The sequence below is a fragment of the Rhea pennata genome, chromosome 3 (assembly GCF_028389875.1).
Source record: "Rhea pennata isolate bPtePen1 chromosome 3, bPtePen1.pri, whole genome shotgun sequence".
Taxonomy (NCBI): domain Eukaryota; kingdom Metazoa; phylum Chordata; class Aves; order Rheiformes; family Rheidae; genus Rhea; species Rhea pennata.
The window spans coordinates 127,944,992-127,967,762 of NC_084665.1; the positions used below are offsets into that span (position 1 = coordinate 127,944,992).

The window sequence follows — 22,771 nt, forward strand, 5'->3', positions numbered from 1 at the left end:
TTAAGAGATTTGTTCAGACTGATAGAAAATGCCTCCCTAAATTCCTTACTATGCCAAACCTATTTAAATTGAGATCCACAACAAGGCATTTCCCCTACAGTGAGAGAAGGGCAAATAAAAATCTTAATCACATTAGACATACTGTATATACTCTAAACAAACCTCACCTCTGAGTGTAGTAGTTATTTTTTTTTTTTTCCCTCCTTACTAAAGAAGTCCCAGTGAAATAACATTCCCTTCACTCAGCTTCCAGCAGGTCTTCCCAGCGCTCATCTGAGCTTTACCAACCATGGAACAAGAGGGGCAACAGCTGCCTGTTTTACCTGCTGTTGCTGTCCAGGCTACAGATTAAAGTGACTCCTAGATGCTAGAGAAAACAGGAACTGGATGTGACGCTGGGCCCTCTTCGGTTTAGCAGCAGCCAGGAACACCTGCAGCACCCGAATACCCCCGCACCGTCTCCTGCTCGAAGCAGTCACGCAGAAGGTATGCCTGCGTCAGCTGCAGACTTGAGCTCTCCCACTAGCAATCTTCCAGAATGATTTACTGTGGCATCATGCTACGATGGCAAAGCTGATATAATAGTTGAATGGACAAATTAATTTCTAGATTTGCTAGTGGTAGTACAAAACCATACTTATGCACATAACAAATAGAAAGCTTACAAGGGTGCATTAATATCTACATAAAAATTAAGCCCGCTGTGGAATCAACTACTGCTCTTAATTTAGAACAGTTTTTTTTCCCAATATGACAGAAGCTGATAGTCAAATCTCAAACTGATATTCAAATATTTGAAATAAAGTTAAATAACACAAAGGCTTAAAAAAGATGATCTAACTTAGAAACTGAATGATACTCTCTAGAAAGCTTTAAATTATCCCCATAATTTAACAATTTATTTTGCTAGTACTATCAAAGGATAAAATGATTTTTTTCCACTGCTTTGGAAATCTGTTTCAATTATAAGTCTTGATAGTTTAATTGGGGAAGCATGTTTAGCTGAAGAAAAAATTGGAAGGGTTAGAATAAAAACCCTTCTAATACTCCCTAGGGTCTATGGGTCCTTCAACCCAATTTGATGTGAATGAAACTATTATTGTTCTTTTGATTCCTGCTGAGCCATTATGCTAATGGTTTTCTAGAGATTTGAGTAGCACTTTACTGCATTGTTCCACAATCTAGGATTCGGTCCTTAGACATTGGAAGTTTTAATGTTTAAAACAGTTTTTTGTTCTGCATTCTGAGAATGCAATATCCCTTTAGTTTTGCACATTATTATATACATTATAGATTGGTGTATGGTGGATATTCAAAATTAACTATGAGAAAGTGTCTTGTCCCTCTCTCTTTTTAAGCATCAATCAATTTAACATATTAAAAGCCGCAGCAATGTAGAGTAAATCAAGCAAATGAAACTGAATATACCCATTCATAGATATTTCCTGCTATAAAAGTGTTCACACATTGGATGGGAGGGAGGAGTCTCACCCTAATAAAATGTAACAGAGAAAACAATAAAAAGGGTTAAAGGCAATAAAAAGATTATTATCAAGCTATATAAACTACCCCAAATCTTTAAGCGATATTTTTATTGCATTAAAATGTGAGCTTTGATGATCCAGTTGGTATTTTAACTGCTTTAGAGCCAAAGAACTACCATTTTTATACCATTTTATGCAGCTACTTAATAAATGTTTGCTGCACAACCTTCTTAAAATAAGGTTGCTTTCAAATCATTTGCAGAAAATATCTAAGAAATGTAATTACAAAAATGACTTGCTACTTTGGCTCCAAAAAGAAAGTAGGCCTCAAATAATTAATACTTACAATATTTTCTTCATAAGTTTGAAACTGCACCAGCGTAATACTGAGGTAAACAGTGGACAGTTTGATATAAAATGCTCTTAGTAGTTTGTTTCTGCGATAACTCAGTTAAACACACTGAGCAAGTAATTTTAAGATAACAAACTAATGATTTGTAAGCTCCAATTTTTTGCAGAAGATGCATCTAGTAAGATTTTACACAGCTGTTTGTACATGCATATATTGTTTTTAAAAGGAACACGGAACCTGCAGGCTAAGCAAACAATAACTAGAAAAAATATCAGACTGATGACTACTCAGTTTAAATGCCAAAATTCTTTTAGAGCAAAACTTTCACCACATATCTAATGACCAAAAATAAACTCATCAGGTCCTGTTCTTGAAATTGGTTTAAAAAATAAACTCATCGGGTCCTGTTCTTGAAACTGGTTTAAAATAGTGCCTTCACATCATATGTAGGTACCGAAAAGCCCAGAAACTCCACAGTTACTATCTATAATAAAAAAAGCACAAAACAGCTAACGCAAACTCACAATTTTCCAATAATACTTACTCTTCTAGAAGGGCAAATGAGTTATTGAAATCACATCAGTACAGCAAAAGCTTTCCTTTCTTGGAATAGCAGCACTTTCAGTTAGGGATGACAACTGAGCCTTAGCATATCCCCTCCTTACCCATTTTCTGTATTCCTGAACACGTCACATTGATTTCCTCACCTGATAGGGACATGGGATGTGATATTCTCTGCAGCGTTCTTGAATCCACGTGGTCTCCCACACACCTCGATAAGCCTGCTCATAGAAATAGCAGCCAATTACAATCAAGAGCGGTACGAGGTACAGAACACTGAACACGCCAATCCGGATCATGAACTTCACTAGTTTGTCCTGGTTCTCTTTTTCTAACGGAATTTCAATGCGAACCCGATTGAGAGAGATAATGCCAGCTAGCAGAAGGGAAACTCCAACCACAACATACAGGCAGAGGGGAGCAAGAACAAAGTATCTTAATGCATCCACATCATAGAGGCCAACAAAACATACGCCGCTAATATTGTCACCTTCAATTTTATTCATTGCTAAGAGGATGATGGTTAGAGTTCCTGGAATGCCCCAGGCACTGGCGTGGAAGAGCAATGCTTTCTTCTCAATTGCTTCACTGCCCCATTTTGGCACAGCTGCCAAGAACCACGTGATGGTAAGAATGACCCACCAAACACTGCCAGCCATGGTAAAGAAATAGAGTACCATGAAAAGCATGGTACAAGCTTTGTTGTGAGAACCCTGCGTCACTGTGGAAGCCTTGTACTGGGCAGGACTAGATGCATTACACGCTACTCGGTCTTCAAGCAGAAAGCCAATGAAGAAGATTAATGACACCATCATGTAACAGACAGCATAAAATATTATGGGTCTTTCGGGATAGCGAAATCTTGTGACATCAATCAGAAAAGTTAAAAAAGTAAACAAGGTAGCAGAAAGGCAGACGATGGAGATCACTCCGATGAAATAGCGAGCAAAGGAGAGCTCTTCACGACGAAAGTACATATTTGGGCAAGGAGGGGAACAGTCCCGTACCCTCAGGAAAGAGTAACCAAGCTCAGGGTCTATTTTCAGCTCCCGAGGACACCAAAAACCATAATCCCTCTGTACTGCCACTGGGGCCTCTTCTGTGGGTTCCCCAGCTAAATTGAGGTCAACAAGACGAGGATATGGCTCATCACAATCTGGGAATCTAAAAAGTAAGAAAAAAATATTTACAAGAAAATACACAAATACTTTGCAAAGACTAGAAATTCCATTTATAGCTCTGATTTAAACATGTTTACTGGAGAGAAATCAAAGACAATCGATAAAATAGGTTTAAAAATAAAAATAGGTTTAAAAATTAAACAGAAATTAATGGAAGAGGGGTCCACTGAGGGTTTTAAACACAAAGATGAGGATACAAACTTCGTTTCAGGAAGTCTCTAAATTTTAGTTTAGACGATGTGCCCAGGGAAGCATCATTTCACAGACGATGTAAAGCGCTTTCCCTAAGCACCCATACTAGCTGTTGTCAGACAAGCTAGTGGGCTCATTAGATGAAAAATCCAACTCAGTGCTGCTGCTAACATTAATGAACTGAAATTATGATGAAGATGTCTCTATAACCGGGCAAAGCCCTAAGCCTGGGCTGAGGGCTGCCGAAGCCACACTCTGCAGTTGTGCAGGAGAGCCTGGAGGGATTCAGAGCATGTCTGCTCCTGTCACCATTCCTATTCTGGCATACTGGCATTAACACAGCATTAGCAAAGTTTTGTTAGTTTTAGTTCCATTTTTGAAATTTCACTACTGACATGGCCTTAATAAGGAGATGGGGAGTCCTAAAGGGCCCAATCTTCTATCTGGAGTATGGAATTAGACTGATCTTTGATCCAGATAATCAGGGGCTAGAGGCCTCCTCTGATTTTGTTTTTTGCAAAAAGGAGTTTTAATTGTTTTTCATTCTCTCCTTTCCAGCTGCAAGGGAGATTATTTCTTCCTGTTTGTGCTTCTGAATTTTATTAGCTATTTAAGTCACTTAAAAAAATAAAGCATAAAGTTGTTTTCAATTTAATGTACTTTCTGTTTCAAATAGAGCGGATCATCATCTAATACTTTGCTGTAAAGTTATCTGTTTAATGTAAAGCTGAAAAATACTGTTTACATACAATCTCAACAAATGGTAGATGCTCTAAAAACACAGCCTTGAGACTCATACTTGAACTAAAACCAGCCAGCACTTCTATAGAAGAAAAGATTACTAATTTCTGGCAAAAGTAATTTTGCATGCCTCTTAGAGAGATTTAGAGCAACATCAAATACTTTGATATACCAGACTAAACAGGTCAGTGCAAAGGACAAACACAATGAAAAACAGACTGGCATATTCACTTATTTAAGAATATGCATGCTCAGTTTACAGTAATTGCCTAGAATGTATTAAAATTTTATACTGGGATTTGGAAAAAACAATTTGCTCACCTGGTGCACTCCATATCCTCAGGCCAAGAGACCCCAAACATCTCCATGAGTTTGGAGCACTCGCTGTATGCCCTCTGACAAAGTCTGCGACAGGGGAGAGTGACACGGCCGTACTCCATGCACACAGGAGCATAGAGGGCACACAAAAATGGTCGAAAATCTCTGGAGCATTCCAAATTCACCATGGGATGAAATGGCTAGGAAAGAAAAGGGAGAATTCAATAGCTACTATCAGCAATTTTATAGACTACTTCAGCAGGAAGCCATAATTTGTCCTATGACTTTCCCCTAAGACTTTTACAATCAAAAGCTCAACCTTTTTTGAACTTTGCCTGTTCAAAGAAGGTGTGATCATCATCATACAGCACTTCGGCAATCAAGAAACCTGGGGATAATGACACAGATTCACAAGGGAGATTTATGTACTTGATTTGCATTAATATCAATGGGAGTTAGATATCTAAACACCTTTGAGGATTCTGGCTTAGATTCACACTCTCCACTAGAAGCCATATAGACTTGCTTCCTGTTGTTGGTTGTTTAAATGACAGACACATGCATTATTAACTGCTTATTTAGTGGAATAATATGCAAACTTGCATTCTGCAGATGAGATTACAATCTGAGAAATGTTAGATAATGTAAGATGCCTTCAGAGTACAGAAATTACATACTGTGATTTTTTCAAATATTATTTTCAGTTCACTACATCAAAATTGCAAATCATCTTTCTATTTCTTGAATTTATTTAGCAGAGCTCAATTTTTGATTTTGATTGTTTCTACAAAGTGCAAACACAGGACATTTTCCATTTCACTCTTCCCACATCATCTTGTCCAATTGCAGAGACCCATCAGTTAAAAATCTCAGGTTTATCATCAGAGTGTATTTGTAGACAGAAAAGAGTCTCAACATACATGCTGTCACTGTTGTTATATAAATTCTCAAACACATGTAAATCTTCCTAACTGTAATTACAGTGAAGCCACGTTAAGTACACCAATTCTTGACCAGCCAAGATAAAGCACTGTGAAATCAAAGCCTGAAAAAGTTATGAGCAAAATAGCTAAGTTTCATGTTTGCTACACCTTTCTGAAAACATTGTCACATGACAGAGCCATGCAATTTGGCAATAACTTACACAAAGGGAAATACAAGCCTTCAGTTACTGACAGTGAAGAAGGAAGTAGTATCTGTATTTACAAGCTCATTGTTATTCACAGAACACCTTTTCTACTTGGTAGAACATTTACTTCAGAAGTATATATATTTTTAAATAGCTACACCTACAACGTAAGTAAGACTATGCTTTGAAAACAAGCGTCCAAGAAATTGTTTCAAGATAGTTATGACACCTGATACGATTGGCAAAGCATAAGGTCCTTATTTGTTGGAAAGACAAAATGAAAAGGAAAACTCTACTTTTGTTTTGGAAAGTATTTAACTTTCCTTCTTTTCAAAGAACCTTGAAAATATGAAAATGAAAGTACATCTTTATATGAAAGAACTACTGGCCAACCTCACTCCTAGAACTGTCCCTTGCCACTACAGTCTTGCACGTATCCGTACTGAAATTTCAAGTTCTGGCTCTACCGCTCTTCTCTGACATGCCTTCCATTTGTAAAAAAAAAAAACCAAATTCCCAAAATCACATTATTAGAAATTTCTCTTCTCTTGCTACTTCACCTTCATTAAAATTAACTAACGTCTTGGTTTTGGTTCACGTCCATAAAGCTGTATCATCTAGGACGATCCCTGATCACCTCAAGGTGCGCACAGAAGCTGTGCAAACACAGCTCCAGAGCAGGGCCACTGCAGGGCGAAGGAAAAGCAGGTTCAAGGGAACACAAAGGAAACAACAGCTCCTCCTGCGCTGCTGATCCTGCTACGGGCAGGCGACCTGTAACAGCCCGTTGCTCCACCGCCTTTCAACCAGCTCCAGAGGACACTGGGCAATGGTGTCTGAAGGAATATTGGAACTAAGCCAGGGAGCGTCCAAAAACGAGAATGCAGATGGTGCTCTTAGACTTTTTAATCAATGGCTACAGGGTCTAAAAGTGTACTCGGTAAGAACAGCACACTCCCTGTCCGTCTGTCTGTCTGCAGCAGCCTGAGGGCGAAGCTACAGAGCGCTCAAACGCATGTGAGCTGGCTGCTGAAATGGGGGGTTTCTAATGCCCCCTTAGTGCCGTTGGTTTTCCAAGATTTGCACGTGGGCCTGGAAGAACTGGCACAAGAAGGGCCTCTGAAGGGCCAGGCAGACACGAGACAGGATCACTGCGGATACCCGCTCCCTTCTTGCATGGCTGCTGGAGGCTCGGCTGGAGACACTGAGACATCTAAGTAACGCTAGCGGCCCCTGTTCAGGTTTCTGAATCTTCACTGGCAAAGACCCTTGGTGCCCTGGAGAGCACACCTGAGCTACACTTAGAAAACTCAGCTAGACTTACCGCAGAAAACAAGTCTGATTTTGCTGATGGCCTCAGCATACCCCTCAAAGGAGGGTACAGACACACTCAACCCAAACAACACTAGAGAAACATACTTAAGTAGATGTAATTCAATAGGGCTGTTTCATTAGTCCTGGCTGTCCTGTTTCTCAGCAACTCCTGGCCTCTCTCACACCATTCTGTCTCTCAAAATAACAACTGCAGAGAGATAAACTCTGTTTCGAACTATATAAAAATCAGTTTATTTTAAAATCATGTAGTGGCAATGCTAGACAACAGAAAAAGACAAAAAAAACCCAAAACCTACAACCACTATTCTTATGAAACAGAAAAAGAGAAACTTGCTTGCTTTCAACCAGGAACAGCTAGCAGCATTCATTTGTGCCTGTAAGTAGCTCAGCCTGTAAGCATCCTATCTCAAAAATTATCTTACTCTTTCTTTGCAGCTACTAAGATTAAAAGTCACTTCCATCTAGTATGTTGTGTACTATTAAAAATCAATAAAGCCATGGAGATTAAGAGACCTGTTTATAGTCATGCCCAAGGAAGCAGTGCAAGCTTTGACATTTAGCCCTGTTCCACTTTGGTGTGTAACAAAAGGCTTTTTGTTTAAATGATACATGCCTTTGAAAAATGTCTACTGAACAACTCAACATAAGGAGAAAAAAATAAAAGAACAAGAGAAGATATGAGTCTGATTTCTCTAATTCAGGCCAAGTCCAAGGAAATGCAAAAATGGAAGGAGATAAATGCTTAAGAGACAACAAACACCAACAGACAAGTTATGCAACCTTCTGTGCTGCCTCTGAAGGTACTTCCATATTTAAAAAACGCCAGATTATGTAACTGAATAAATACACTTAAACTTGCACACTCAATGCTCCCGGTCCCTCTGCCCCTAGGAAAAGTCTTTCTGACCACACAAATTCCTTCAAAGCTGCAACAATCACAACAGCATTTTGAACGTGCTTTTTGCCAGGCTAAGCCAATGCATGCTCGCCCCGGCATCCCTTCTGCCATCCCTCCTTTGCTTTCCCACGCAGGCAGCGTGCATTAAATAACACACCACAGTAGCACATTACTGCTTTCTGCAGAGCAGCCCAGCCTGCCACAGTTGTATTGATCCCTTCTTTCCCTCTTCCCCAGTATTTTCATTGCTGGCAGCAGAGTTGCTTTAAGAAGTCTCCTGACTGCCAGCAGCATGGCCCTAGCTCCTTCTCTCCCTACAATTCCTGTCTTCTGAAAAGATAGGGAATGGGAAATGTTTTAATGTCCATGTTCTAATAGAGAGCAGAAATTTCCTGACATTTGTTTTGATGCTGTTTTTTCAGGAAAGGATGAAGGTAAAAGGATAGACAGAATGATGCGTAGGGTTTCTTTTCCCCAAACACATTTTTTTAAATCAGAAATGAAAATTTGTTTACAAAACAAGGATAATAGTTAACTATAATAAATCTGTGGAACTTTGTTACAGTTTCAGACTTCTCATATTACTGAGAGATAAGAAACCAAATTCTGCCTTTTATGTTACACAGCAGCAGTCACTTCACTGGCTGCTATTTGGGAAGTGACATTATAGCAAAATCTAAGCAAAAATTATTTGGCAATCTTTCACTAAACTGGTCATTTATACATTTATTTTTCTTAAAAGAAAATTAAACAGGAAGCAGTCTCACAAACTCGCAAAAAGAAGGGAAGTTTTCTTCCCTTAGGCGCATGGGAGAAGAACGATGCTATGACTCTCAATTACTGGGACAATTCTCTGGTGGAAACAACTGCCTCAGGGCATATCCTGTCTCAGGGCAGCCACATGATCTGCTCTATGTTTGAATTTAGCTTGTTACTCATTAGGAAGATTCTTGAATTGTATATCAAAGCGCACGGGCAGTAACGCTTTCCAGGCCACCTCCCCATGAGAACCGTGGAAACCCCAGACAGATGTAGCTCTTCAGACTGCTAGTTAGACTGAACATGTTACTGCCTCCTACTTCTAATAACTATAGTTCTTCTCATTTGAGTGAGCTGCTTCACAGCTCTGACAGCAAAGTAGTTCACGTGAATGCTGCCTAGGGTCTCTTTCAAGCAGAGTCTGTTTTCTGGAGACAGTGGAAATTAGTTATCAGATGGCTCTGACCTGCACACTCCTCTGAATCTTGCTGGGCTTTGTTGAGAAGTCACTGCCCCAGCTGCCCATCTCTTTGCTGGAGCCTATATCCCACAGTCATGCTGGTACATAAGCATAATCTGAAAATAATGATGATTTAAGTTAATAACCTGTGCTGGACAACTGCTGTGGTACTCAAACGGCTGTTGCTAACTTCAAGTGGGACCGTACTTGAGAGTCCTGAGTTAGGCTAACCGATTTTTCCTAAAAATCAGGGAGCGATCGCACAGGCACAGCAGAGCTAGGGGTCTGCAAAGAGCAACAAGCTGGGGCACTAAGTTCAACAAATACAGCAGGATGTGACAGAAGACTACTTATTTTCATTTAGTTTAGCCTTGAGCCTGACTGTATCACATTGCCATGGCACTGATGGATGCAGACAGGGACAGAAACACACACAGCTGGGTGTGTAAGAGCAAAGCCATTCCTTCTGGAAACACTCCACACTTGCTCAGCTTAAAGTGATCACAGAAATGCAGCTTTATTGCACAGACACTTTATTCTATTTTCAAAGGGCAATTAGTTCATTTGCCAAAACCTGCTTTTAATGCACAGTGCCAAGACATACTTAGTGCAGAACTCTTAGCATAATGCAAATTCAAACCTTACCTCAACATTAACTTTCTTGTCTGGACAAACTTAAGCATACTGCTTTTTCAGGCTTTGCACAATGATACAGATATGAAAAGCAAAATGGGGTCAGAGTTGTGGCCACTTGTTTAGGCTTTATTTTTCAGCATGGAAAAAGGCTATTCTCACATTTTCTCTGTGAACTTTTATGATCCAAACTGTGGTCTTCTGATATTCCATGTCTCATAATTTGATGTTAGCTGGAAAAATTGTGCTTGCTCTGAGGACTGCATTGATACTGTACTACGTTAGAGACTGGGAAGTAATAAAAATAAAGATTGTTTTAACTTGGAACTAAAAATAAATGTCCATGTTCAAATAGATATTAAGTTATTCCAACAATAAAAATGCCAAGTAATTAGTGTCATTTTTATATTACACTTTTCTCATGTTATACATTGAACCAGCTAATCACCCTGTTATTCACTTTAAACCTAAGCCCAACTATTTCACCTGCCTTACTTGTGAAAGCACAGCAATCACACAAACCATCCTAAGCTTTCTGGTCTTCAGGTGTAAACAGACAGCTGAGGTTAATTTCTCAACTGAGGGGGAAAAAGTAGGATAAAGATGAAAGTAGTTAAAAGACAGCAAATGACATTAGTCTCTGTCTGTATGACTAAAACCCAAAGCCATCTGTTCTTTTTTCTTGTTCTTAAAAGAGGTGCCCTGCTTAATTTTAAAATGCTAAGTTCTTGCAGAAGACACTGAAAAGATGGCATCCATCTGTCAATTTGCATTTTTGCTATAGATGATCTTTATGTTTTAGGAACTAATGAACACAGGCGGGTAGTCCTGGCAACAACATCCATTTGCAAGAAGTGATAGTTTTTATAAGACAGCAGAGACCGTTTGGACTTCCTCTCTTCCCTCCATACACACGCTGTGATGGGCTTGGGAGAATTCCAAAGTATCACAGAGAAATAAATACACAGCCCACTGGCCAGAATTTTAGACAGTATTAAGCTTAGGACTGGGAAAAGCACACTTGCCTAGACAAGCAAGAGACTGTTGGGCAAGAGCTGTAAATCTTGATAGAATCAAAATTTTCATTTAAATGACACATTTCTATATCCTGTGGTTGCAAAAACAAATCTTCCGAGTGTGAACTGAGCTTACCCAGTGCTTTGATGTCTGCCGAGAAATGCTCTAATGCTGTTGTCATTGTGGGAAGGGGAAAGATACCCAGCATGGGAAGTGGGGTTTTAGTGATAACCACCTTCTCTTTTCTTCAACTCTGCCACAGCAGATTGATCTGCATGTCAGGGACTATTTCTGCCAACTCAAGGGAGGTCTGTCTCCTCGAAGAATAACAGGAGTGAAGAGTATAAACAATTCAGTGTTGGCATGGAGCTCAAAAATATATCTGAGTGAAGGAAGAAAAACATTTGGTATGAAGATTTGTTAGAAGACTTGGCATTAACTTTGGAGCACAGAATTGTATCAGGAACCAGATCAAGTTCTCGAGAGCTTATAAAAAGGGGATTTTCTAAAAACAGGAAACAGGAGGAAAGATACAAAGAAGACATCGCCAAGCCTCAAAATCACCAGTCAGATTTGTTTCACCTTTTCATTTTTACTGTCATCAACATACCGAATGACAAAGTGTCTGTCGCATAATAAACAACAAACCCTGCTGAGTAAAACTAGTCCATTTGGATTTTTGAGATGCAATGTGAGCAACAATGAATGCTTCATCCATTCAACAGAAAATTTTTACAAATCTTGATAGCTTTTACTGTTTCACGTGTGACTTTGCTAACTGTGGCTTCTCACAGGACTAACACAGCAGAACATCAAACAGAGCTCAATATTACAAGCCAATATAGCCTACAAGCTTAACATATTTTCCACCAGGATGAGGATGCAAGAGGACTTCTGTTTATTTTATTCTGGCATTCAAGCCAAAGGGCTTGACAGACTAATCAAGGGAATCTACAGCATGCTGACTCCCTCAAAAGCCAATGTGCACTGTGTGGTTGTCATCATCATTCTCCTACATGGCTGTGAAATGAGGACACACAGTTGTCATTTAAGGCACTTCAGGGTGCACTTTCACAATGGGCCTAAGTTAATCAGTCCCTGCCCTCACTCCTGCCACCAGCCTCCTTTGCACTGGCCTTGGTTTAACATTGGTTTAAGCTGACGGTTAAACTCGCCTCACAGCCACACATGCTGGTTTTGGAATATCAGGAGTGCAAAATGTCAGGATGAGATCCTGAATGCTGAGATCCTAAAGTATTAGCATCCATATAGTCTTCCGGTAGGCTCAGGATACAACTTTATAATATATCTAGGCTGATCTGCTCATTTTTCCTAAAGTTAGTGGTTTTTAATGTTTCCTAAGCTACATTAGCAAGTTTATGATAGGTTTGGGCAAACTCCAGTGCCACTGTGAGAGGGGCAAAAGGGACATGGCACTGGAGGAAGACGAGCAGGACACAGCTGAGCTGCTAGTTATCATTAAACCCTAAACTCTGCTGCTTAGGATATCCCATGTGTTTACAACCGTCTAAAATGTAACAGAGCTCAACTGTCCTGGGTCCAGCTGGACCCATGGAATTTTGCAGGGACATATTTAAGACAAACTCTTGACTTGTACAGCATTAGCTCTACATTGCAGCAGACAGAAGACAGACTTCTTGCCAAGTCAGAAAACATGCACTGATGCTGTTAAAACCCAGGAGCAAAACCTTCTGCAGTCAAAAGGCTGTAAGAGAGAAACATGGAGTGAATTCAGGAAGATCTCTGCTACTCTCTTAGCAGTCAGTCTGCTGCGAAAAATTCCAAACTATATTCTCTAAGTAGCCAAACCATGTGTTTTAATGCATAGGAATTCAATGGCAGATTCCGTTATCATAAATAATTTCACTGTTTGAGCTGTAATCATCAGATAGGAGTTCTGACAGCATGAATTCCTATTCCAAAACTCTCATGTCCTATCTGGCTACACTACGATCAACATCTATTTGTACCGAGAAATTAAGGTTAAATTATTTGATCCTGTTTTCATGAAAGCCCACAATGAACCTAACCTAAAGATTTCAAGTAATGATCTGTAAATAACTACTGTGAGACCATTTGTTAATTCATAACTGCATACTTACATTAAAAAAACAAACTAGTTGTGCCAACTGAGTTTACAGATGTATCTGGCTAAACAGTGGATATTTTCTTGACCCTGCCTAACATTTATTGTCCAAACTGAAAATCAAAAGGAATGCACAGGTAATAAAATACAGCCTCTCTAACAATGGGAAAGTCAAGGTCTTTGTTTATACAGCTTGAAAAACAGCAAAGCATCATATAAATCCAGTACAGCCATCTAGATAAATAATATGATGCAAACTGAAGAGCATCATCTGTTGAATTCATACTGTAAAATTAATTCTGGGTATCAAATGAAATCTATCTGTAAAACAAATGTTAATATTTTAACAGCTGTGATTGAATCTAACATTACAAACCATCTGTTTTATCTGCATACTAGCAAAAATACATATACACACACATGTATCAACAGCTGGACAGGAGGCAAGATTTGCATTTTCAAGTCTCAAAACTAAGGATATTTCACAGGGCAATATTTAAAACATACTGATGAGAACTATTCCTTTTCTTTCCCTGGCATATAACTTCCAGACAGACTATACTATCCCTGCAGTATATTAAGCTATTTTTTGCCAAAGTCATTTCCAAAAATTCAGTAAGTTGTTTTACATGCATAAATAGCACAGGACTGTTTCCACTGAATGTGCAGTCTACACCCTACAAACCACACAGCCCTATACATTTATTAGGATAGGATCCAATAGGAATCAAGCTGCACCATCTTCAAATCACAGTTCAGTAGCATCTTATGCTTCATTTTATAGTTAATCTGAAGCACTGTTTTCTTTTATCTTCTCTCTCATTTACCAATTATAGTTTTCATATTATTTTGATTGTAAGGATTCTTGGGGAATTATATCTGTTTCTGTGATTAGTTTAGCAAATATTTTAACCCAAGAAAAGTAAAGCAGTAATAGTACTAAGTATTCTTCTCATGCATTAACAGGGAAGAAGCAGGCACATGTCAATAAAATTAAGAGTTTATTCAAGAAAACTAATATATATACACCTGGAAGTTTGAAAACAAAAAAAGAACGAAGAAAAGAAAAAAAAATATATAAGCAAACAGTGCATCTTCCAGTGCCCCTGAGGGGCATTTTCCTGTATTGTTGGCTCCTTCCATGACCAAGCAGAATAAATCTCCTACTAAAATAAAAAGTGATCTGGATAGTTGAATCTGGAGATTAACTTCTTCCTTTTTTGATTGATGTATGAAATTCTTTCTGTGTGCTAGGCACTGTACAGTTGAACATAAGAACAATGTGAAAATGGGATGACTTTTTTTTTGAAAGTTTCCAGTCCTTGAAAATGGATTTTTCCCCCCATTATTATAATTTTACAGTGAGTACATATGTTCTGACCAAATACTGACTCCATCTATTTTTTATAAAATACTTTTAAAGAGATTGTTCATTTCAGTACAGGTTTATCTAATTACTGAATTGTAAGAGGGCCACCAAGCAGGCCTCTCTGTTTTGGCAGACAAGCGCACAGAAATGTTAAGATTGAGGGGAAAAAAAATCTCCATTTATTCCAGCATATTAAATAAAAATTGATTTCTAGTTAAAACAGAAGTTTTAAGATAATTAGTTGGTGGCTTTAATTTTAATAATTAACCACTTTTCAAAAACATGCCAGAACACAGCAGCTGTAAATTAAAATTTAAGATTGATCGGGGACACCATTCCTCCCATTTAGGGCTAAGTTAATGAGGTCACAAATAAACTCTACAGGGGAGGACAAGGAACAGGAGTTAAAAAATAATAATTGCAATTGTACAACATTTTTCCACTGGACAGAAGGCAGTTATCCACCAAACATCTGAATGACCAATTCTAAAAGCTGCAAAAAAACCTGCCAAATTAAGAATAAAACCAAACTCCTGAAGTTGATTTTTCTTCCCCACGGTTAATAATTTACAAGAAAAATATTTGACAAAAATTCCCACAGTGAATTTCCCTCTGCCTATTTGTTTCTGTGGCATCCTAAAAGCGTGCTTGCACCTCTCAAAATAGATTAAATAATATTTTGTCCTCAAATGTTGCTGGATTTTGCTGAGGACGGGAGAAGTTTGTGTTTAGTTCTCTTCTGTCTCGCTAACACAGGCTTGGGAAAAAACGCACCCACAGTATATAGTGCATGTCTCCGAAACACTGCAGACAAGCGGGACACAACATGACACAATAGCAGGATTAGCAGAATAGCGGGAGGAGCGAGGGGATAGGAGTGGGAGGAAACAAGGGAATAGAAAAAGATTTGTGGCTACTCTGCGGGACCTCTACACAGGATGGTGGGCTCAAAATCTTTTCCAGTAAAAAAAATAGAAACAATAATAAATAGATACAAATATCAGCAATATCCATGGGTGGAAGTAGCACAGCTCCACAAGGTTATCTCAAACAGTAAAGGGCACCTACAAGCTCTGCTAACGTACTCCATGTATCAGGTGCCGCACAGAAAAAGTGCAGAGATGTTTTTACCTATAGGGAATTTACACAGAATGGAATAAGTGAGATCAAGCTATAAAAGAGCAGGTCAGATGAACTGGAAAGACTGCACTAAATTACTTGCAGATGTAAGCATGTGAGGGTGATTTAAGAGATAGTAAATGTGTTTCCCATTGATTGCCTGCCTGAATAATTGCCTAACACTGCAAAATCCCTTTTATAAATATCTGTGTCTAAAAGGATGGAAAAGGCAATAGAGCAAAGACCAGGTGTGGGGCTATGAGGTAGGGAAGGCGACAAGAGCTGGAAACCTGCTGTGATAAGCCTTGTTTGGCTAGTCACAGCAGGCTCCTCTGGCAGACCGCAGCAGACGGCTCAAAGGGCGTTTCTCCTCTGAAGAACCATAGGAAGTTCATACAGTAGAGCTGCTTTCCAGATCCTTTTGTCTCTTGAACCTCAAAAGAAGTGGGACAGAGACAGAAGAGTGGATAGGAGTGTATGTATGTGCCTTTTTTTTTTTTTTTTTAATGTCATGATGAGTTCTGCTTCAGTCCTTTGCCGATTTCACTCACACCTAGCTCCCACTGCCTCCCACCTCATGGATGGTGACTAACACCATCCAGATGAAAAACATGTCCTTTAATCCTTCACACTGTGACTCCTCTCTGATGGGTACAACAGGTCAGGGCAGAGGAATTGGCTGTCACTGTAGCAGAACTGCAAGCTGCAGATCTTTTATAATCCTGGCTCCAATTCAACACCCCTTTCTCAAATCCCCTCCACAACCCAGGCTACTAGTAGCAACTAGTACAAAGCAGGAGGGAACCAAAGCCTAAACTTTAAGAGCCCAGAAGCTTATTTTTTCCAGACAGAAGGAACTGCTTCCATTGTCTTAGGAAAAAGTAGCTGATGGATCTGAAGAATTATGTTGTCTTTTTGTGATGCCACTTAACTAATAGTAACTAATGTTATTCTGAATAACAGGAATAATTTGCTTGTAGAGTCAAAGTAACTCTGTGCATGACATACATGTACTCTTTGAGATTCTTCAGTATTTTTGCTGCAGGAATTTGTGAAAGTGAAGTTGGAGGGCAAATTTCCAGATCAGAATATTTAAATGGTATTTTTTCAACCAAAGGTAGCACCTATTTTTTCCGTAAAAACTAGATGGACTATTTGTCATTCAAAAAGCTAGTGTGGAAAATCTGTAGACAAAGTAATTTCATTGTTCTTTAGCACAAATTTAAAATCAAACTTTGTCTAATTGTTATTTAACACATTTGTAAAATATGTATCTCAAAGGCATTTGTTATCAAATGGTACATATTTTAAAACATTTTTTGAAAATTTTCTTAGTTGCTGACAGTAAGCATTAAAACTGAAATCAAAGACCAAATTTTGTTACTGTATTTTTCTCTGCAGTTATATTTCTGTATTGCACATGCCCAGATTAAATAAAAATGCTAACAAAAGTTCAAGAAGCAGCAAGGAGGAATATTTAGCACAAAGAATTTCAACTAATGGGTCTATCTATTCTGAACTACATGGACTTATTCACTCCACAAAAAAAGTATGTACAGACATTAGATAATTGATAGGATAACTGAATCATACATGTAACACTCAAGTTCTCAGAAAAAAAACTATTAAAACCTGAATCATGTTTTTGGACCTGTAGAGGTGAAAAAAAGTTAAATGAACACTCAACGGGAATTCTATCACTGAATTTAAAAAGAAAAATGTTTCTTGTTGCTCAGTACCTCAAACATGACAACTTTTGTTCTATAAATCAAGAAACAGGGAATATAAACAAGTTTACAAATTGAAAGCAACTTTTAAAAGATAAATTTCAGGTTTCTACAACGCACAAAGATGAACTACAAGGAGCCTTCCTTCCTTGTTCAAATTCAAATTAACCAGGCCTTTGTGCTCCTATTCACTCTTCTTCTCTTTTCAAATTTCCTTCCTCGTTACCATGGGAACCCCCTTGCTGACAAGCCTCCGAGCAGAGCAAGAGGCCAAGCTGAGCAAGGGGTGTGAAAAGGGGAGAGAGTCAAAGGGCAGAATTTGGCTCATGAGAATCAGGATGCCAACCTTTGTCACCCTACAAAGGGCAAGTAACCATAGGAACCAGCTCTGCCGACCGACCGCAGACGGGGAGTACGAGCATGGAGCCAAATTCCCAACACGGGAAACAAGGCGTGAAAGGCACCATGAAACACCCAATGCTCGAAGCCACAGCTTCCAATCTGAGGTGCAAAGGAAAGTATTACAAACAAACAAAATATCATTAAAATAAAACTTTAAGGACCAAATGTCCAACTTCATGCTAGCTTTAAGTCCACATATTTCCATGAAGTTAATTTACAACAGACTTCAGTGAAACTGGGCAAATCTGATTCTCAGAGCAAACACAGATATTTAATATTCTTCTCCTGCAAAGATGTTGAACATTCTTTTTCCACATGACTTTGAAAGGCTCCAAAGATGTTCTCCAGAATCTCACAGGTAACTGGAAATAACACAGCTTTAGAAAGATTTCTATTGAACTACAGCTGGAAATACACAGAACCAAATAACATTAACTAACAATTCTGCAAAACACAGCAGACAGAGGCCAGCACTTGTAATTGTTACTACAAGAGCAATAGGATAGACTGGATGTATATACAGCATATTAACATGTGATCTGAATAGCAATTGCATTCATATACTGCACTTAAATTTAGGTATGGCACTTTTGGTTTTGCATCTTGAGAAACAGACAGGAGGATGAGGTATGAAATAGACCTACAAAACCACAAATGATCCGTAAAGCAAAAACACGATCCAATTTTTCTCCATCTCTTCAGACCAAGAAGTAGGAGACAAAACAGCAGGTGGCAAATTCAAAAAGACGACACCCCCCCCCCCCACGCCTCCGCTGCCAAAGCCCTCTCCAGCAACAGTTAAGGTAAAGGTGTTGTGTGAAGCGTTATGTGACTCCTTGTTGCAGAATTTTGTGGATGCTGAAAGATCGTATGAGTTCAGGAAGCAAACTGATAAATTGGTGGAAAAATACATTAATATCTGCATTACTAATGCAAAGACGTAATTTCAAAGCCACAAATTGTTGGACGTGGAAGTACAGCATGGTCATATCATGACATACTTGCCTTGTTCTTACACCTTTCCATACAGCACTCACTGTGGGCCACGATCAGGTAACAGAATACCACACTAAACGCACCTCCAGTCTGATTTTGTATCACTGTTCTTAGCTTAGTTCGTACACATATCCATTTCCTCCTTAATTCCATTTTTATGAGACTCTCTCTTACACAGAATATTATAAAATTTACCTTTAACAAATATCAAAACAATCCACAGACTACTTAGCTTCAGTACTAACCGGAGCTATAGGTCGGAAAAAAGCAGGCTTGTTTTCCCTCAGCAAGTCGCAAATCCCGTATGCATCTGTTTCCTTTAATGGATAGGATACAAAATCAGGAATAAGGCAGTAGCCCTTTGAACATTAATAACATATTTCTATATATATATTCTTCTTCTCAAACCACAGAACACAGTAGCTTCACAGCCACGCAGAAGTATCCTGCTGATACAAAAATGATTCAAATCCATAAAAGCCATCCTCACATTCTTTAAAGTCACCATGAATGTCTCCCAAAACAAGGAAGAAAATTGCAGCCATACCAGCTGCATGATTGCTCCTTGCTGTTTAAGTTATTTGCTATTACACTCCTGTCTTGTCAGCCTGTTGTGACTTTCTTCTTTCATCAGAGTATCCTAAAATAGGAATCACCACCACAAACTACTGAAATCAAGGGGGTGGGGGGGGGGGGGAACCACACACACACACAAACACTTCCAAGAGATCAGCAAAAGAAAAAGTACTTCCTAGCCAAGCCACAGAGCTTTGAAGAAGTCCATGGTTATTGACATCACTGCCAATTTTTAGCTTTCTGCAGGGAAAACAAGCTCTGGAAGAAGGCAAATGGAAAGGACAAAAAACTAAAGATATTCCAACCTATTATGTCAGCTAACAAGTTAAAAGTGTTAAAATGTTGTTTCTAAATAACATTAATATCAGAAGAAAGAGGGAAGATAAAGGTCTTTCTAGTGATTTGGACTAAACGCAAGTGGTAATTAATACTGAAATAGCTCATAGCATTTTGCACATACACACATTGGACTCTATCCCTATTAGCGATATAGCTATTTCAGTATTAATTTAGCACAACTACATCTTTGTCTAAGTTAGTCTTCTCTCTAGCAGGATTTGTAAGTCTAGTCATTGTAACAAATAACCTGCACTACTACAGTATGCAATATAAAAAACAAATATGGCTTTTGTCCCATAGCAGCTGAATCTAAAAGAGAATCAGTTGGGTGATTTTGATTAAGCTAGAGAAGAAAAACATACAAAAAGATAGGGATGAATGACTGTATGCTTGTGGAAGGTAAGGGAGATAATAAATGACAAAACCAGAATTCCCTTAGTGCTCTGGCAGAACAGTCTTGTTGCAGAACTAGCAGATGCAGGTAAAAAGCTACAACAGACTACAAAGTATGCTAGGTTGTCATTTGACTACTCTAAATAAATTCATGTGTGTTCCACCTTTCCTAATAACTCCTCCTTAAGCCTCTACCAGATGCTACAGAATTAGCCACAACGCAGAGCCATCTGCCTCCATGACCCTGAAAACAGGCCCACTGTGAATAGATGTTGATTAAGATGTAGAGCATTCACTTTAAACTTAATCATTACATAAAAATAATTTTTTTCATATGCTTACAATAAACTATTAAAGATAAGTTTTGTTTCCACATTTCCAGTTGAATCATCATTCAGAATTATCCTTTTGTTTAAGAAGGTATGAACATGGTAACAAGAGTTAATTTTCACCACGTAAGCAGCAGTCTATTCATTTAACAAAAGTTTTCTTCTTTTCTGTCTCACTAATAGTCTGCATTTTGAAAATATTCATGTGGCATTTTGTTCTGATTAACAAACATAAAAGACTAGGAAACAGTATTTCTGAAATTACTCTCTTGAGGAAGCCTGTTAGCCAGCCAAGGAAAGGAAATTAAAGGTTTCTAACACCTGCTGTCTAGCTTTGCTATTTGAGTACCAATGATCTACATGCATAAGTTTTAACCTTGTGTTAAACAGAAGTGCTCTTTGGTACTCTCTTCTTTCATGCTGTTCTGTACAGCGCAGCACTATAATACTTCTATCCAGTTTCCTGAAATACAGTGATATGGCCTATGTAGGAAAAAAAAATCGAAGACTATTGTAATCCCTCAATCAAATAAATACGCACTTTACATTAAAATGCAAGTTACAGTTCATATTCTCTTTGATCACTGTTCTAGGATAGACAACATATTCAAGCATGGTCTAGGTACAGTAAGAGGCATGAGCCATTAGGTTCATTAGGTTTGCTATCGCAGGCCTGGATCAACAAATGAACAACTACCTTCTTCTGTAAGTCAATATTTAACAGTTTGATTGTCAAAATTATAATGTCCTCCCAAGGACTGCACGTAACAACAGCCTAAAAGTCCAACTTTCATCTAAACACTGAAGCACGCAGTACCAATCTTCTCTTGGTATTACACTGTTTGGATTAACTGCTTCAAAAGATTTTTAGTCAAAAACAAGTATCTTTCCTTTGTTCCTTAGTTAAGCCTCTAGTGCATAAAAAGTGAGACAGAAAATGCAAAATGAAAGTCCACATTAAGTTGGCTATGGAATTTCTGTTCCCCTTCCTCTACATGTCTTAAAGTAGAAACAAGATACCATTGCAAGACTTGTCTCTGATTTGTCCTGATTCCACACCAGGATTCACAGTAGCTACCAGGCAAGCAACTTTGAAGTTGGTAAATATGCATATCTATGCATTTTAGCTGAACATAAATTATACAGTTCCTTCCTTCCTGTTGCTGCTCTTCCTGTCAGATGCTTTAATATACACTAGCTGATTCAGATTACCTTGAATTTTGTTGTATTTCAGTCTGAAAAGAATAAGATTGATGGTCCTAATATGAACTCATTCAAGGATATGTTCAAGAATCAGCATTCTCTAAAGCCTCATTAAAAAAAAACTGTCATATAATTTTTGCATGATCTATTTGGGCCTGTAAAAACAGCTTTAATTCTTCTGAAACTGGTCTAATACACTCAGGACTTCATCACCTTTGCACAACATTCATGCCTATTACAGGTCAGGTTTGAAACAATAGGCTAATACATTTCACACAGACAAACCTCAGGTTTTGTTAAAGCAAGAATTTCTTGATACATTATCAGGAACCCCTTTTGGTTTGCCTACATTCTGCAGAAGTATCTTTGTAATTTTAGCTTTGAGACCAATATTCTGGTTTTGCAATTAAAAATACTCAAAAATTATGATGCTTTACACAACATCATCTGATTAAAGCTTATTTTTGCTTTTATTCTTATACTTCTATGGCTTTTTGGTGGAGAATTGAAAAATATGAAAAGCCAAAGAAAACTACTGAGATTTAGGAGAGTACAGTGTGCAGGAAATGCAAAGGACATGGGGGAAAAGGGATAAAGATGAAATTAAAGAGGGAAGGACTTAAGGATCTTTCCACATTCCTACATTCTTCCCATTCTTGCCTATTCAGTGGAAAACAAAGATGCTTCCCACTTGTATCTAAAATATCACTCAGAAATAGGAGAAGAGGAATGGGGCAGCACTACTTCTCAGCTCCAAGGAAGGTGGAAATCGCAATCACATAAACCAAGACCAGCGAATTTTGCACACTTCTCTGGTCTTTATGCAAATCGAGAATTGAGAGACAATACTCCCTGCTGAGTCCAAGCCCTCACTATCTGAAATCTGTAGTAACATATGCTTGATGGAAAAAATGTTTTAGAAACATTATTAACATGAGCCACTTCACACATGACCTAATCATAATGCAAACATGCATAAATCCCTTCCTATGTGATAAGACCAGGATGGAATAAGATAGCTATGTCTTCTATTGATACCATTTTTTGTTATAAATTACTTCCTCACACAGGTTCTTTTCCACTTAAAAAAGGACAAAAAATAAACTACTTCTACAACTCCAAAAATCACTAAAGGGAGGAGGAGAAAAATA

General features: G+C 38.4%; 1 protein-coding gene across 3 annotated transcripts in view; it reads right to left on the minus strand.

The window, feature by feature from the left end:
• FZD3 (frizzled class receptor 3) overlaps positions 1–22,771 on the minus strand; it is a 56,294-nt gene that overhangs the window by 21,188 nt on the left and 12,335 nt on the right. The window contains exons 1-3 of one of the 3 annotated variants that reach the window (XM_062573311.1): positions 11,196–11,346; positions 4,833–5,029; positions 2,544–3,561 (exon numbers count right to left, since the gene is read on the minus strand). In XM_062573311.1, coding sequence (XP_062429295.1) covers positions 2,544–3,561; positions 4,833–5,017 — 1,203 coding nt within the window. In that variant the 5' untranslated portion in view covers positions 5,018–5,029; positions 11,196–11,346. Of the gene's footprint in view, positions 1–2,543; positions 3,562–4,832; positions 5,030–9,416; positions 9,480–11,195; positions 11,347–22,771 lie in introns of those variants that run through there. The other 2 variants (XM_062573310.1, XM_062573309.1) reach the window with 2 other exon arrangements.